Below are 18255 nucleotides of genomic sequence, written 5' to 3'. Positions count from 1 at the left end.
ATGAAGAAATGAATTTCGGTTTAAGTGAGGAAGGTGAAACGTGGCCAAACATACCTCTCTGCTTTCAATTAGTAGTTCACTAACGCAACGCAAGAACATATTCTCTCCTTGGCTGTCCTTCTCATTCCTACAAAAGAAAAGGAAGAGGCCAGGTACTCCTGTTTCTGAGGACTTCCCAGAAAAGAATAAATCAGCAGGAATAACTAGGAAATAATTTAGAGACACATATTAACTCCTACCTGAGGAAGTAGAAATACTGCAGAGCTTCCCTTGGATCCGTTGATTCAAACTTACGGGTGTAAAGCATCAAAAGTCGCACAAAATTTAGACGCCTGATGCCAGGAGGGTCACCTGCCTCATGGCTTACTGCAATGTCAGAAACAACACTGAGAGAGAACCTAATGCTGGGAAATGTTGCTCTGGTCTTCATTTCAAATTAAAGCCACGATCCGGAGCTCTAACACAACTAAATCAATTAACTTTTAGGAGATTGTTCTGATAAATGCTGTTTGATCAGTTACACAGACCTGCAGGATACCCTAAGGGCTCAGAAAATACTCCTTTATCGTAAATTAAATGTGCAGGACTTACACAGCTGTGCACTCTGCCCAGAAGATTTCAGGAGCAATTTTAACTCAAACAGGACCAATGCAACATGAACAGCATGACAACGCAAGCGCTCTGTCCGGAAGAGAAAAGCAATTGCAGCTTCAAACTGTGCTGTCAAGAACAATACTTGGAAGTAGAGGAAAGGCTGTTGGTTCACTGCAAAATGTGATTCACCTGAAAAAAAAATAAATCACAACTTAGAATGTAAGTGGAAATGATTCTGCAATCAGAGATCACGGACAGTGGATGTCTCCTGTCACAGTGCATCACTGTTGTTTACTCAGTGCCAACAGAAAAAACCACACCAGACAAAACTAAATACCCATTCACACATCAGTGGCTTATCTGTAACTGCTCCTCTGCAAACGTATCACGAAAGACCACAGCATAAAGACATATTGAGGAAGTGAAAGAGAATAAAGTCCCTTTTTCTTTTCAGACAAAGCATCATCCCTGACAGATTGAAATACATTCTCTAAAGACTACAACTTTTTGTCTTAATTTATATATATGCCAAGTGGTACAAATAACGTTAAACCCCTGGATTTTCTTTTTGAATGATACCAACGATGGTTTATTGTATTTCTTTTCCACACATTTTTATCTGGGTGTGAGTGACGTTACAATCTAGAAGAGTGCAGAGAATCAAATTCTGTGCGTTTTGAATAGTCCGAGTGGCCAAATTTTGATTGACTAGCAGATGATTACAAGAAAAGGTAAACTCTTGGGCTGTGGATGTTCCTAAAACTTTCTGAAGTGGAAGGAACTGTGATTTGGGTCCCCAGAAAATTGCTTGAAATAGTAATTTAAGAGAAACAATGAACTATGGATGTACACAGAGAAAAGCCTTGGAAATACATGCCTACAATAGATAACGATTGCTTTTCTGTTCCATATTCTAAAAGTTGGAAGGTTTGATAAAAGACCTTAGCATATTTATGACAAGAGAAAGCAATTTCTAATTTAGGATAAAGTATAAATAGCAGCAGTGTTGTTCACAGATGAACATTCACTCTCTGGATTGCTGTGGCCACACAGGATTAATTCATCATGATTTACTGAACTCTGCCATTACTCTGGGAAAACATGCTGCTCACAAACACCCTGAGGGTGCCTGTCACGAGAGCGAAGAGCTACAGGGTTCTAACTGGAGTCTGAGGTTTTCATAACAACTGGGAAGTGTGCTAAGCAGAAAAGCAGAGCCCCAGTAACATTTCTTTGTGGTTTCTTACCATAGTCTTCTAGCAGCTGCTTCTGGAACTGTGATAATGTCAGTCGGTCTTGTGGAGAACTTGCACCATTGTCATCAAAACACACTTGGTTCAGCTAAAAAACACATCCAAAAAAAGCAGCGCAGATATTTCAACTTCACCTTGCACAAGGGATGCACTCACAAGATATTTATTCCATTTGAAGCCCCTCCTAAGATTTGACTGACTAGAAACTACTTCTAATCACAATATCAGGTCCAGCCATTGCTGGGAAGCAAAGATCTCTAACACAGCAGAAATCCACGCAGATTTAACCCCTTTTCTATCTGTCCATGTTGTCAAACTCCAATGTTGGGACTTTCAATATTCACTAAGGAGTTATTGAAAGCAGTATTATTTTTACCCAATCCTAACAAATGGATCATTCTACTCCCTCTTTCTGATAAAGGAGAGAAACGGGTACTGACCAGTATCTATCATGACCCACCAAAACCATGAGGACTTCGAACTATAGACACATTGACAGCATCATCTTCTGCCAACTGACACCAAGATTTCAGCCATAATCCATCCAGAATGGAAAACTCAAAAGATCCTCACTGTAGTAAACTAACACTACTTGTGATAACAGCTGACAAAGATCAGTGTCAAATGAAGAACACGACACTTCTGCAAAAGACAAATGTCCCCAAATTAACACCCGATAGTTTGGAGGGTCACAGAGCAGCCCTGGGACTCTGGTTCCCTCAATTCACAATCTGCAAGGTCGAGTCATACACGTGACACTGATGCGAAACACCAGACCCCGCAGCGGGGAGGTTTGCGGAGCTGTGCAGAAATGCAACGCCATTTAGAGCTGTTCCTGAAAAAAGATACAAACAAACACCACCAGAACCCCGCCATGCACACTTACCTTCAGCCACAGATAATCTTCTGTTTTATCAGCAACTTCACTCTGGTTATCTGCAATGTCACAGCGGCCAATGATACAATAAACAGCTCTTTTGTACGGGTCAGTATTATTTCTCAGAGCGCGTCTGTAATGAAGACGCAGTTTATTTTCTGTGGCAGGAGACAGTCTAAGGAAAAAGAAAAGATAAATAAATCAGAGAACATCCTTTTTAGTGATGCATTAATAACATGATAGAGGAGCTATTTTTGTCTGTCTGATATTTCATCTTTCCAGAAAAAGAGAGCTCACAAAGTCTCTGGAACTCTTTGGATTAGTAACTAACAACTGAGCAGGTCATTGTACCATGAAATCTTTCAGGAGAGACATTTTCATCTCTATCATTAAATACTGTCATAATGTTCTTTGTAATTTTATTTCTTGTACTCTCTTGTACAGAATTTATAGGATTGAATCAATAAAGTGTTTTCCTAGACTAAGACCCTGTTTGTCAAATCTGTAAGCAGAGAATCTTTTCACAGCTGCAATAAAAAACAAATAAATAAATTATACTGTATCTCATTAAACTATTTGTAACTAAAACTGCTTGCAGTCACACCAGTAGTAGTTTGGCCAGTGGCCAGTGTGAAGCGACAGCAAAACAAGAAAAGGAGAATAAGCACAAGAAAGATACGAGTAAATGCCTCTAAAGGCCTCTAACAAACACTACTTGCTTTTATTGTGTGGTATTCTTATAAAAACAGGTGCAGGAAAAAGCATTCCCCAAAGGAAATGCAACTAAAATAAGCAACAGGTGAAATAAGAAGACACAGGACTCATGACAGGAGACTAAATCTGATATCTTGTGTGCTGTATCCTGCCGTTACACAGCGCAGATCCTACGATAAAAAAGCAAAGCTACATCACTGTATAATTTTTGAAATGTAAATTTTTGCATATTTTCAAACAACTCTTTATCTCTGGAGATTTTTAGACTTCAAAGCCACAAAATATAAAATATGCAAACCTCTTACATGTAATTTAGGTAGGTAATATACCCACCAGGCAGCCATCGCCACCAGAAGAGACCTGAGCTTCTACCGAGCTACTGATTATTTCACTACTGCACAGCGATTCCCAACCTTCACAAAGATCTTTCGTAGTTCCCAATTACCTTCTGTCTTTACTGTGCATGTACTCCTGGAACCAGGTTTTAAACTCGCCCAGCTGGTGCTGTGCCCGTTTCACCACATACATGGCTGCAGTCAAATCCCCACAGCGCATGCAGTAGTAAATCAGTGCCCAGACGGGATGGCCTTCCACCTCACCATCCTGAAAATAAAATAACTCGTAATTAATTTTTTAAAAAGCAGCGTATTCAAATTATTTTTCTTTATCACTGGTAAAAAATTCTGTTTGCGTTACAGAAGCCAGAGGTTATGAGGTTTAAGTTCTGCAGAAGTTGTGCAGATTAACACATTACACATTTAGGTATCAACAGCTGGTGTCACAATCTCACAGTAAGCTTAAGAGAAAAAGCAAAACAGGGAGATTGTTACTGCTTTTTTGAAACATCATATTTTTAGTACTTGCTTGTGGGTCTCTAAAAAGACCACCAGAAGAGATCCTACATTCTAGAATTTAGAACTCAAACTACTGAGCACCACTAGGACTAAGTTCAGAACTCTTGTCTACCATCTTCCATTTTCCTCATGAAAAATTCCAGAGAAGGATTAAGAGCCAGCTGCCCTAAAAGCAGTTTAAACAACAGAAAAACCACTGGAGGACATAGTAGTTTCCTGGCTGTGCTGGAGCAAATGGATTTGTGTTATTATTTTAGCTCAGTTGCTGGTGACGGACATACCTGGAGACCAGGGACAGGCGCGGGCAGTTTGATGTTCAAGAAGCTGCGGACTAGTTGGTAGGTCCCTGGAACTCCACCCAGCTGGGCCTGGTGCAAGTTTCCAAAGACTGTCACCGAGGTGTAATTTTTGTAACTGAAAACCACCACAAACAAAACAAGAAACCCCATGTGAACAGACTGAAATATATTTGCTACAGAAACATCCACTGCCTTTCAGATTCAACTGAATTAGCAGTTTAAAGGAAATTATCTTGATGTTCAAACATTATCATTACAACAAAATGAGGGGAAAACTTCTGATGATTTAGGAAGACCCTTGTATTCAGCAGTCTCAATAGAAACCATGTTTGGAGCCTGTGGTGAATGGCTCTGGGTTCAATTCTCTATCATCAGGTTCCTCTCATTAGGTTCTCCTAGTACTAAGTTAAACTCAATTATGTAACCGGCCAAAAGCCTTTCCCTTCTAATGCTTTAACTCTCAATCCTGTCACAAAAGAACTGTTAAACACCACATATAGCAGTGATAAGTTACACCAAGTTCTTTTTTTCTCTGCAGCACACAATAGACTTGTGCACCAGCAGACTACAAAACTGAAAGGCTATGCTAAACACAGGCAAGCATCGGTGCATCTTGATAACTAACACTGCGGCTGAGTTAAGCACATGCTCCTCAGGGCTTTAAGATCACAGTTGCTTCAAAGCAACTAAGGCAAGAGCAGCACAACATCTCCTCTTTGTCTGTGTGAGGGGCTGGTGAGGCAAGTGAACAGCCCAGTATGAGCCAATTCCTGTGAGGAATGAAAAGTTACAAAGCAAAGCACATTGGTGTGGGTTTTTTGTTCTGTTTTTTTAATAAAATCAGGCCTGAATGGCCCAATTTCCACAACTGGGAAGGCTGGGAAGAACTGGACGTAACCAACTCCTAATTTCATTTAGCAGTTAATGGGACTCTGAAAATGTCAAGAGTTGGATATTTGGCAAATGAGATTAAGAGTCACTGGCTCATTGCACGCTGCCGAGACTGAAGAAACAGACGATCTTCCTGATGTGTCGGTTCATCTGTGCTCAGACAGGCACGAGGTGACAAGAGCTGCTGAGCTGTGGCAGCCAAAGCCAGGGGCCAAGAAGGGACTGTGCCAGAAGACGAACACTTCTCTTCCCAGCGTGCTGCATCGCAGCAATTTCCCTGCTCAGATGGCAGATCTGTACCCGTAACAATTGCCCAAGCACTACGCTGTTTGCTTTCCACTGCTGAACTAGCCTGCGGGCGTCACATTCGCGGCTACGAGACACCGCAACATCCACGTGTGCAGTGAATACGCAATACAGCCACCTGGGCACCCAGCACTGGGCTGCTCCACAGCCTGCGATTCTCCAAGCGTTTTCTTGGTCAAGGAGCTTAAGTCCCCACAATACTTGCTGATACAGACAGTAAACCACTTTCCAGAGTCTGAAAATCATTGCTAGATGTCTCAGCTTCAGCCTTTCCAATTTTTACAACAACCTTTCAGTGCAGAAATGGCACGATCAGAACGTGACTCATCGCACCAGATTTGTCCCCCGTGCTGTCCTCGCTTCCTCCCAGCACCAGCTGCTGACAGAGATCAGCAATCAGAAAGGGAGTACAGAGAAAAGGGGATTTTTTTGCACAGAGGAAATAGATCTCTTTCCACAAGTGAAAAATCTTCACATATCACTGACAGATAGAGAACATTCTAAGGGCAACACAAAAGAAAAAAGAAAAGGTTTTTGTGTCTTCTAAACAAACTCCCCATGGATTCAAGGCCTTTTTAACTGGAACAGTTTTTAACTAAAACAGTTTTATACTCAAGTGGCTGCTCTAAGCCCTGCAGAAAAGACAGGCAGCAGACACTTCCATGAGCAGCATGAGGTAGCTGACTTGTTATTATGTTTGTGTGCATTACAAAGTCATTCTGACTTATTATTAGGGAGCTCTATAAAATGAACTGTGCTAGCCAGAGCATTCACCTTACCTTTGTTCCAGGTAGCGCAGAGCCTGCCTCACGAACTCCATACGCACCTCCATGTTGGTCCGGACTTTCAAGGCATCGCTAGCAGGAACCAGGGTAACATCAGTCATTTGTTTCACCATGGCCCACATCTCAGAGATGTTCTATAAACGAGCCATTCCATGTAACAGCGATTAGTATAGAGATGAACCGGCAACACTGTTTTGAGCTACATGGTGTTTTATGCTTTTCTTAACCATTAAAAACACAAGAGTAATGTCAGTTTAGATTTGTAGCAGAGATATTGGATGCAGTCATGAAAGTAAGCCACTCCTGTCCTGTAGAATTCAAATTTCCTAGGCTTCTCTGTATAATTCTTGTGCAAGAAGATGGCTATAAATATTGTACCTGCAAACATCACCCAGGAACAACAGGGATTTCTAAAACTAGGCTGGGTACTTGGTTCACAGCCTCCTTGCACATTTCTAGTTCATACTTCCACTCAGTAAGTACCACAGTAACATCAGGTTTTCATATAAGCAACTGCTCTGGCTGCCAGTGGAAAGCTGTGCAATCAGCTATGATAAGAAATATCTAAAGGACACTGAGCACTTGGATACGAAAAAAAGCTGAAAACCATCCAGGTCTGCTCCCTCACAAGGACAAGATTGTATCAGTGTCTACAGGACCAGGGTTTCCCTGCTGAAACCACAAAATGCTGAGAAGTAACAGCACTGTCAGCTTCAGCAAGGGTGGGTGTTTGATCTCAGTGCTTCAAAGCAGCAAGAACACTGAAACTCGACGTGCTGTCCCTAGCAAAATGAGCAGAGCTGTTCAAAGCAAAGACATACACCTGTAGTTCAGATCTGATTGAAGCATTTGCCCCGCAGCTTCTGAACAGCTTTGTGCTCTCCCCACTTGCAAAGTTTTTCCATTACTTGACCCTCCTGCAGTGTTCTCCGCCAAGCCATTTCTCAAACGTGGCCAGGGTTGTGCATTTGGGTTTTTTTGGGGTGGATCAATGCAACACAATTAAAGGAGCAGATTAGAAAAAGGCAGGCAGATCACTGGTTTAAAGTCAATCCTAGGGGTTTTCTGCTTTACTAAGGGAGCCTACTTCAACTCTAGCAGGGGCTGATCGAAGACCCTTCACCTACAACTGAACACATTCAAAGAATATTAAGAGACCACATTTTGAAACCCAAACATAACCCATTCAAAATGAAAAGCAATTTTCTTCCCCAACAGCTCATCACTCACGACAGGACACTGCAATGAAACCAGGTTCTTTTCTTCCTCACCGTGTTAAGAAATTTTCACCATGACCAAGTTCATCACAGGTGTGCCCTGCTGTACTAGAGAAGGTTCCAGTATTTTTTCTGTGTTTTGTGGAGCCAAGCAATTTTTTTGGGCAACATCAGTATTTTTCCACCAATGTCAGCAGGCTGCTAATCACAGCTGAAAACAGATTAAATACATTTCCTTATGTTAACACACTGGCAGTACCTTATCATCTAGCTCTGCAACAACAGCGCAAAGGTCCACCAGGTTAGGCTGCAGATGTCCGTTCACTATCTTCTCATTATAAATATAAATCTGAAACATATTGAAAATAAGCAAGTTTAACAATACACATTACTCCCTTTCCCCCTCCACAGCCACAGCAGCAAAATATGAACCAGGCTTCAAGAACAGTATCCCCAGCCAGTCCCTTCTGCTTCCCTCCTACATCAGCTGCTTTAATCCAATGCAAGAGGAATGGGCATCAGCACTAGCTGTGTCTCCATAACACACCAAAGCCCCGGGTCTGCCCGAAGATGGGCAGCAATCCCACTGTTCCGGGGTTCTGCATGGCAAAGCACTGCACTGAATGCCCTGTTGGACTAATTGCTGCTAATGGTTGGAGGACAAAGATTCAGAAGAGACCTGACAACTGGGTTGATGTGATATTCCCCTGCACGGCAGCATCCTACCTGGTGACAATAAAAGAAACAGGATTTTGCTGGCTTGTGGCAGTATTCAGGGAAATCTGACACAAGGAAATGAGAACAGAAACCTGGCCCTTCAAAACCTTTCCTTAAGCATATATACACACACACCCCCATTTTGATTTAAATCTTGGTCTTAATTTAGCTTCTACTATAGTTTATTCCACTCTCAGTCCAAAGACCTTCCAGCTACATCTGAACGTAATCATTCTCAATGCTAGAAAGGCACTGCCATCGTACTTTAAGTCTCTTTTGCATGTGTTACTACTTCAACATTCCCAGTATGCAAACAAAATGCGGAGCTCAGGATTGTAACCAGAATCTAGCACCGGTGAAATCACGTTTGTGGACTTCAGGGTGTTCCTGTGAAAGAGTCTGAACTATCCATGAAGCAGTTGATGGTAAACTGAAACAGCATGGACTGCCTGATCTCCAGGACTCACAGATGTCCCCTGAAATCCACAGGAGCCACAGACCCAGCGCTGAAACCCGGGTATTTTTGTACGCAAGCAGGGTGACATTAAGCACAGCTCAGCCAGGCCATCTTCTCCAGGCGCCGTGCCGGGAACACACGGCAACTGCACCAAGTGTTTTGGGAGCAGAAGCCTGGCCACGAACGGCATGTTTCCATGACACACGGTGAGCAGCCCGTGCGCAGCCCGTAAACCTGGCAAGAACCAACCTGCTCAACCCGCGGGGAAGACACCATGACCCCGCAGCTACCCCTGGAACTAGGACTGCTGGAGAGGCTGGGCTTCCCAGAGACACAGAACATCGGGAGCAATCCTGTCAGCCCAGGGTACGGATATAATTATGCCACAAGGAAGATCCTTAATACAGGAATATTACAGTAGAGACAAATTAGTGTACATCAATAACTTGTCAATCAAATGTACGCTTTATCAGCACAACTATGCACCTTATTTTGTGATTCATTTCTTCACCATTACCATATCTGAACGCGCACACAGAAAAACAGATGTACACACTGCTATCTGGCTCAGCAAAGACTGAGCCAATGCACACAATAGGAGTAATTGTGAGCAAATTAGGCAGTGCTTTGTCCACATCCTTTCACATATTCCATTTTGAAAAATCAAGTCCTTCTCTTTTATTTTGTTTCCAACAGTGCTGGTAAACAGATCATCTCAAATAACAAAAGTAACAAATTGGTTATGTTAAGGTTTATCAGTTTTCCCTGAAAATTTTCAGAGGGAGACTAATGCTACCAGACATATTAATTCATCACTGATGCACGAAAGCTTCTCATAAGCTATGCCATTAGAACAGGATATAATGTGACAAACATCAGGATTAAGACTTCAGCATGTTTTTTGCTACAGGCACAGATCAGAAAGGCAATGTGAGAATAAAGGGAATATAAAGTCTTCATTTGTGTACAATTACACATTAACAGAGATTTCTAAAAATCTCTTTTTTGAAAGGTGAAAGAGTTTGGTTTACTATATGAGCATAAATGACTCCTGCAGTCAATACATGGTGTTCAGGATCTTCTTTTGACAAAAAAAAATCCTGTAGCATACAGGTGAGTACACTTTTAAAATTCAGGCTAAATTTCTGTATTTTCAAATTGCATTTTAACTCCAGGCAGATGTTTTCATGTTTTACCTACCATATCGTACATGCTATGCTCACAGATCTTTATTTTCCCACATCTCTTTCTGCAGAAGACAACGTTTAACTATGTTTTCTCCTTCCCGCTCACCTGCCGAGCGTACGCCATCTCCACGCTGTCCAAAGAGCTGCGACCCGGCGGGCCCGAATCACCAACGTAGCTCGGCTGTTTAGTGAGAAGCAGATCAGAAGGTATAAAGTCAGTTCAATGCATCTTACCAACATACCTACTCCTAAAGAACAAGAGCATAACTATGTTACTGACAGAACTAAGAACAGGGTTTTGAACTCTGTACAGAGTAAAATGCACCATCTCACTGCAATACCCTATTATCTTCCTAATTTAGCTTAAAACTTCTAAAGTGACAGAAATCCTGCTTATTCGGTGCACAAACCAGCCATTATCTCTCTAGAATTAGGACATCAGTGTCTCTTGATAGCATCTTACAATTTTAATTCTTTCCTTTTGTTTCCTGAAAGGTTGCCTATCGTCACGTTAGCATCTCACTGCAAAGTATCTAGTCTGAATCTCCATCAGAGCAAGGAGACAGAATTCGATGGACCAGCTCAGTGGATCCAGTCTAACAAGACTGACAGTTCAGTTTTGTTCTAGTGCCACGACACAGACACAAAATGTGACCGTGGCATTCAGTTATCTGTCAAAAGGTGCCCCATTGCTGGTCAGTTGTAGGAAGGAGGAGGATGCTGGCAATACACTGACCTGAAAACAAAACAAAATCTTCCCACCCATAGAGACCATGTCAGGATTGAGATATTTTCAGTGCAGAGGGACAGCAGATGAGGCAATGGCACGGAAAATTTGTACTCTTTTATAAAACCTGAAATATAATACTGACACAACATTCTAATGCTGCGTAAATCTACCCTTAAGTGTTTACTATAAACCACAGTTATGTTTTCAGTATATCCACTACTGAACATGAATGTTCACCACTCTGGAGGAACAAATACTCCTAATTAAGTATGTAATACTGTCTGATGTTTCCTGCTTCCTGAAAATGTAATTCTTCATTTCAGCATCAGCATTGCAAGTCTTAGGTTTGAAAAACAAAGTGCAGTCATTATAAAGACAGATTCCTTTGAGGTGAACATTCCTTTAATATCAGCTGCTTCATGAGTGGTGCTACAGCCGTGATGGTCTGAAGATAAAAGCGAGACAAGCTCAGTATAGAAGCATAATATTTATTATGAAACCATCTGACATAGTTGGGGCAAGCAAAGAGGAACAGACAAGCTTTCAGAAAAGCAAACATGTTTTCAGGTCTGAAACTGAAGCAACAGTCTCAGAATTTCAGACTTTGAACCCAAAAGCTCATTTGACTCTTCCAGGTGTGGCTGGTCTGACAACAGATGACACGTCTCCACACACACCTTGCTCAGCTCACTACAGGTGTCTACCTTAGGTACAGTTTCGAGGATCTCAGATGGTTGCTCCTTCCTTTAGGAGGAAGGATGCAAAGCACATAAGCTAAATACTGAAAGAGGCCAAGCAAACACCTAGAAGAGTCTTGCTGTACCTTGGTGTGTTACGTCCAACCCAAATCCATCTATATCCCTCTAAAGTGGAATCAGCAACTTTTTCTGAGAAAGAGCAGGTGCATCTGCAGAGTTTTAAAATTAAGCTTTTTGCCATCAAATAGCTTTACTTTTCCTTACATCAGTTACCCAGAATGTCAGCGCTTTAGTGTGTAGATAGGATCACCTTCATGTATTGCTTAAGGACACGTTCTAGTCTTTTCTGGAATTGCTCAGCTAAATGTGCCCAACTTGCTGCCTGTACAAACAGACAACAAAACCCAAATGTAATGGAAAAAAAATGTTTTCACCTTCAGTTGAATCAGCTCAAGTTCAGCTTTGGTGACGCCTGTCAGGCCACAGCACGGCCGGACCAACTCTCCTGCCATGACCTGGTTTGCACGGATTTCAGGAAAATATCTGAGAAATGGGCGGCTTTTCTCCAGATGCTGTCATCATTCAATTTCTTGTTTCAAATGAGGGCGAAATGCTGACAGGGTCTCCAAAATAATCTCACTTTTTTGGGAACTGTATCCCAACTTGGAAATAATACAAACATGAACTTCCAGCCATGATCAGTCTCTGCACTGAACAGTCTCTCAGTCATTCCAAATGCTTATAATTTTAATTTTAGATCAGTTTAACCCAGGTTATCTTCTATTGTGTAGGATCTCACACTCATGAGCACGTGTTCTTGCAAAGACGATGGCTGCCCACTGTTCTAGTCCAGGAGTTTTGAACAGGGAAATTTTAGGAATTTAAAATGTAAAGACAAATAAAGCGACGCAATTGCAACGGCCAAGAAGCTGTTCTGCGTTAGCTACAAATTTATATGTGAAGATATGGGCATTGACCTCTGCTGAGAAATTATAAGAACTTGACATTTGTGATGACTGCTTTCTGTGTAGCATACAACAGTAGATTACAGAATTAAAAAAAAATTCAGTTGTGTTTATCCCTGATATAGCAAAATATAAATGAATTAAGGTATCCAAGGTAAACCTGGACAATCATTTAAAATTGCTGGAGTTAGTTTACCACTGCATTAATTTCTCAGTAATAATGCAATTTAAGTTATGTCCAACCTGATTATAAAATCAGGCAGATGCATTTAGACCTTAAGCAGTATAAAAATGCTTTACTAAAAAGCCCCAAAGAAATCCCATTTTTTCTTTTTGCAACTGAACTTACACTAACAATATTCTTCACAGTGAATCCTAATGGATACTGATATTCAGAAACATTTGCATTTTTCTTTCAGTGCCAAATCATCTGACACAAATTCCTTTAAACCCACCTAAAACCCGACAAATTCTTTGTTCTAAAGAACAAAGAAGCTGTTAAAGCAGGTTTCCTGGGAAACAGACATGATGGCAGAAATAGCGCTTTGCAGCCTTCCCCTTTGCTGTGCCAGATAAATTGCAGAGTTATTTAAAGTAACGCTAAATTATGGACGTTGTCATTAATTACTGATAAGGTTTCATCTTCTAAAGCAAGCGAAGAAGGGTACATTGTGACTTAGTGTCACATTTCAACCAGTGCCCAAACACCAGGAACATAAGGATCGGGGCTTTGTTTTGTGAATCTGGTTCCTTTTTTCTCCTGCTGCTGCTTTGCAGCTCCAAAGAACATCCACGTGGCTGCTGCTCCAGAGAGCCGTGTAAGACTGACAGGATAAAGCCCACAGGTAAGGATCTGAATTCAGAAGTGCACGCCTGAAACTATGAAATTACCACTCTCACATTTGAGGTTTTTTTACCTTTCTCCAATTTTAATTTCACTCATTATGCTCTGAGAATCACTAATTAATAATGAGCTGAGAATTGCCACGTTCAAATTAAAGTCTTTAAATGCCCACTATCGACTTCGTACTTGAGCAAGAATAAAATTCAGGAACTCCAGAATTTGTCCTGCTTTTCTTTCCTACGCCAAGAGCCATGGGAACAAGCTTATTTCTTGCTTTTTCTATCTCACACTTGCATTCTGGCTTCATCTTGGAACTATTAAAGCAAGCACTACCTCATCGAACTATCTGCATGGCTGTGCTGAAATTTCAAAACGAAAACTAAAGCAGTGTGTCAGCACGGGGAAGGCTGTTTCCACTCTTCACCCTGAACTGCAGAAATGGAGAACTGCACAGGCAAATTCTTCTGTAGCTGGTAACCAGTGTCTGAAGAGGCAACCCCTACAAGCTCAGGGGGAATTTGGGGAAGGGGCAGGATATCCTGTGGTGGCAAGTTAGAACTTCTCAAGTTTTCAAGCAAGGAAAAGATTACGAGAGATGCGTTGGAAACAGCAGCTAGAGAAGCATATGAGAATGATCGTGTTTCAGATCAGATCCTAAAGCTTAAGTGAAGGAGCAAAGGGAAAATGGAAAAGGGGTGACGCACAAAGGACTTCAGAAGTGCAAGTGCACACACACAAATCTTCCTGCATCTCTACTCCGATACTGCTTAAATGGCTTGTGCCATTTTTATCAACCACATTTGCTCCTCCCTGCCCTGAATCAAGGTCTCTCCAAAACGTTCTTCAGAACTCTAACATTTATTCTGAATGCTATCCATTTGTGAAAGCTGCAGCTATACTGCACTGCCATCACATTTTTATCCTTTACATTCATTTAGCCTAACGATGCTGCTTTTCAAAGGAGCCCTCCTTCATTTGTACTCAGCCAAGCATTCAGTCTCACTCGCGCACCAAACCGCGTGCCTGCAGAGATGCATTATTCATCAGCCTCATATGCATATGCACATTCCTCAGCACACGCCTGGGCAGACATTTTGTCAGCGCTCCAACTGGCTTGGCCAGTCGATGCGGTGAATAACCAGGCAGGAGACCGAGCTGGAGAAACACCATCAAAACACAGTGCGGTGCAGCGTGGGAGCGGAAAGCATCTTGTAGTCCTTGGGATTTAAGGGATATGAAGACGTGACACGGGCAGAACAGAAACGGAGAGCGACAGCATCTCCCCGTCGCTGCGGGAGCCGGTTGCTTGACAGCAGGAGTGGAAGAGCTTGGGGAGGGGGTGGAAGAAAGAAAAACCTGGAATAAAAGGACAAAAAGAAATGCCTCTGCACCTAGTGGAACAAGACTTGGAACAAACACCTTGCAAGCATAGGTTTTTCACACTTTGAGAACAAGACCTGGGCTTTCCTCCCTTTTCCCCAAGCATCACCTTTTTTTTCTCAGTTCTGTTTTTTCCTTACGGGAAGAAGGTTGGGCTTGAAGACAAGGGGGAGCAGAAAACCCTACAGGCAAGTCCTGTGCTAGTTTCTTCAAATCATGAGCTTCGCGTGTTAATTGGTCTTACTTCCCTGAATAACGTGTTGGTATTTTCACTCTGCCCAAATTAGCTTGCCCAAAGCTTAAGAATTGGCTCGCAGGCAGACCGGCCCTGCTGCGTTTGGATCTGTGCCTTTTCAGTTGATTCTCCATCTCCAGAGGATATCAATTAAACCTCTACTATATTCCACAGGCTGCGTCTGTTTGTGTCACACACACACAAAAAACTTATTTGACTGGAACAAGGTTTTAGAAAAGCAACCTGCTGTGGGGAGGTTAGATAACAGGCTTTTAACACAGTAGATGCACTTCAAACCTCTCAGACCTTTGACTTCTTGAGGCTAAGACTGGAATATATCAAGGATTTTAAATGCTCTTGAAATGACATACTGATACTACGAGTGCTTTGAAACAGAGAGTAGAGTACTATTGAGTGACAGTGTATACTGAGTCTTGAAACTCATTCATGAAACACATTTAAGGGTTTTTTTTTCCCCTCCTCCCACCCATTTGACGCTTGGGATCTTGAGTGCCATGGACTGGGGGTAGTGTCCATTTGACACTAATAACCTGCTCTGAAAAGGTAAAATCCCTTTTCTGATGTTTCAAAGTGCTTCTCCTAGCAGTTAATATCCACACTTTGAAAGGAGAATCCCACACCAGTAACTCACACACAAATCAAAGATGTTCAGAGCTATCAGAATAGCTGCCAAGTCTTCAGACTCACATCCTAAAATAATGTGATAGCTGTTCCCAGTTTTAAATTAATTCAACCTGCATTACTTAGCATGTCTAATATTGGAAAACTGGACAACCTTCTGAGAAGTCACAGTAAAGTGCCAGTAAAATACTTTCTGGGAAAGACAGCTTCTATAAAAAGATGTATGCTAACTGGGATTAACCTATATTTAAAAGAACTATGAAAAAGGGATATTTCATTAACAACTTTAATTATTTCCAAATCCCTATACAGGTCATACCCCGTTAACACCAAGGGCCTTTAAAAATCTTAATGTATTTTGCAGCTCTGTAAGTCATTCCAGCGAACAAGATTTTAATTTTTTTTAAAGGAGGGTGGGGAACATGACTATAAAAAACTGGGCCTGTTTTCTGGCCTGAAAGCACAGCAAGTTGCCTTCCCCAGCCCCTATTGCCTCTGCTCTCAAGGTGACAGTTTTCACCAAGCGTCGTGATGTAACTCTGCGCTCCAGGGATCTCAGCCGATGCCTGAAGCCTCTAGCTCAGAGAAGCGCAGTTCCCACAACTCCGCACGCTAACTGTGATTTACTTTACTCATATAACTGAAGCATTTTCTTTAAGAGAATAAATTGTGAGGTTTTAAAGTATAAAAGATAAGGCATGTTTTAAGTTGCTAGTCAATACCTTTTCATGTTAAACATGGGGTCTTGCAAAAAGGATTTGGTCACTATTGAATTAACCTTGAATTGCTGAACACTGGAGGTCTCAGCAGCACAAAACTGTAATCTGCACTGCATGAGACACTACGGTAAAAAGGAAAGCATATTGCTTTTTTTTGTTGCATATTAATTTGGTTTTGCCAAGAAACCTGAGAGATTTCATTGGTCTCCTAAGAAAAGCCATAAGTCCTGGCTAGTGCACCATGATAAGGGAAAGAGACACTCTAAGACATACATGTGAGCACAGCTGCACCTGAGAAACTGTCTGGTCTCATTAGCCTCGCAAAGGTTTCCTGAAGGTGAAGTTCACCCCAATGTGTTTTCTGTCCCTTGGGTATATTGACCTAATATGTATTGGTGTGACTAAGCTTCCAGTTTGCAGATATGTTGCTTAAAACATCGCTTCAGCAACAGGAGCTCCATTGCCTGTATCAGTCAATAAAAGCAATCAAAAAGGTTTGATATTTTGCTAGACAAAGCATTCTGCTAGTCACAGTCATTCTTGAATTAGAGATTTGATATTTCTCATTTTCACACAGCTGTAGCTACAGACTAATCCAGGTGGTTTCAGCAGTGCCAGCTGCATACATGCTGTGTATGACCACGCACGACGTTTAGAAAGACAAGAGTTACCTCATTTTCCTGGGTGAAATCGAGAGCATCTTCCCCTGATGCAAGCAGAGTATGAAGAATCCTTTGTTTCACCTGTTCCCATTCAACCAGCATTGATTCTCGGTGATACTCCTCAGCCATAGCAAAAGTCTGTTGGCGAAGAAGAGGAGCTAAGTAATACACAGAAACAACAAACCACCTAGCTCTGCTGTTAATAGGCCAAATCAAAAATACAATGGAAAACAGCAACTAGATAAAACAACCAGGTCAGCCCTCAAGAGCTAACAGTGGTCTGCACGTTATTTTAAGAGGTTTCCTGTTCAGGTACAAGGGGATTCAGAGAGTGTGTGTGGCATTAAGACAACTCTCACATACCCTCAGCTGGTAAAACAAGGAAACTGTCTCTTTTTCCATGGTACTGCAATATACACAAAACTTAGCAGGCTGGAAATCAATAGGCTTCTTTCTTTAATTTAGCAGCATGCACACAATGTACAGGTCATCACTGATCTGCACAGTTTGTTGAGACTCACTTCTCTAATGGTAACTAGCTTCTCAGCTCCCTGGAGGCTGTAAAGGTTTGACTTACTGCATTCTGAACAGAGACGCGTGTTTACTGCCCGTATTTCATTTTCAGGTCTTTACCAGTATGTTTTTCTTTTAAATGGGAAATAGGATAAAATAGAAGTATTAAGGAAAACTAACCGGTGCCAGAGAATCAGAAAATCTCTCTCATCAGGAACATAACTCGGTAAAGTACGCAGAAAAATCACATCCCAAGAAAAAAACAAACATCCTTTTGCCTGTGAAATGGCTGATCTGCTAAATTGTCTTCAGATCCAGTTACGGAACTCATGGAAGGAAGAAGTTTTTCCTTTCAATATTCCTTGTTTTTGCAATAACACCAGGATAAAGAGGATGCTTCACTACCTTTCCTGTTATTGTTGGGGTGATGCTAACTAGTAGCCTTGAGTATACTAGGGCAGGCAATCAGAATATTTCCACTAATTCTAAACAGATATTAAGCTATATTGGATCTTCCACCTCTTTCCCTGCCTTCTCTTTCACACAGCTTTGTGCTGCAGCGTTCACAGCTACATGTCTTGCTTGGCTGGGTAAGTTGTTAATCTCATCCCAGCCCACTGTCAGGATACAGTCAATTAAGGGGCAAAATGTTCCACAGTATTAATTAATAAGAGGCAGTGACATTTGGCAAACATTTGATTATGGTGTCTGCATGC

General features: G+C 41.7%; 1 protein-coding gene across 3 annotated transcripts in view; it reads right to left on the bottom strand.

The window, feature by feature from the left end:
- NUP93 (nucleoporin 93) overlaps positions 1–18255 on the bottom strand; it is a 77724-nt gene that overhangs the window by 11892 nt on the left and 47577 nt on the right. For all 3 annotated transcript variants that reach the window (XM_065848526.2, XM_065848527.2, XM_071814209.1), the window contains 11 exons: positions 17036–17164; positions 10258–10332; positions 8050–8139; positions 6568–6707; positions 4574–4706; positions 3884–4041; positions 2734–2899; positions 1842–1935; positions 592–783; positions 240–366; positions 55–127 (listed from right to left, as the gene is read on the bottom strand). In XM_065848526.2, coding sequence (XP_065704598.1) covers positions 55–127; positions 240–366; positions 592–783; positions 1842–1935; positions 2734–2899; positions 3884–4041; positions 4574–4706; positions 6568–6707; positions 8050–8139; positions 10258–10332; positions 17036–17164 — 1377 coding nt within the window. The remainder of the gene's footprint in view (positions 1–54; positions 128–239; positions 367–591; positions 784–1841; positions 1936–2733; positions 2900–3883; positions 4042–4573; positions 4707–6567; positions 6708–8049; positions 8140–10257; positions 10333–17035; positions 17165–18255) is intronic.

The sequence above is a fragment of the Patagioenas fasciata genome, chromosome 13 (genome assembly GCF_037038585.1).
Source record: "Patagioenas fasciata isolate bPatFas1 chromosome 13, bPatFas1.hap1, whole genome shotgun sequence".
Classification (NCBI taxonomy): domain Eukaryota; kingdom Metazoa; phylum Chordata; class Aves; order Columbiformes; family Columbidae; genus Patagioenas; species Patagioenas fasciata.
Note: the sequence above shows the minus strand (reverse complement) of the source record. Positions and strands in the feature narration are given on the sequence as shown.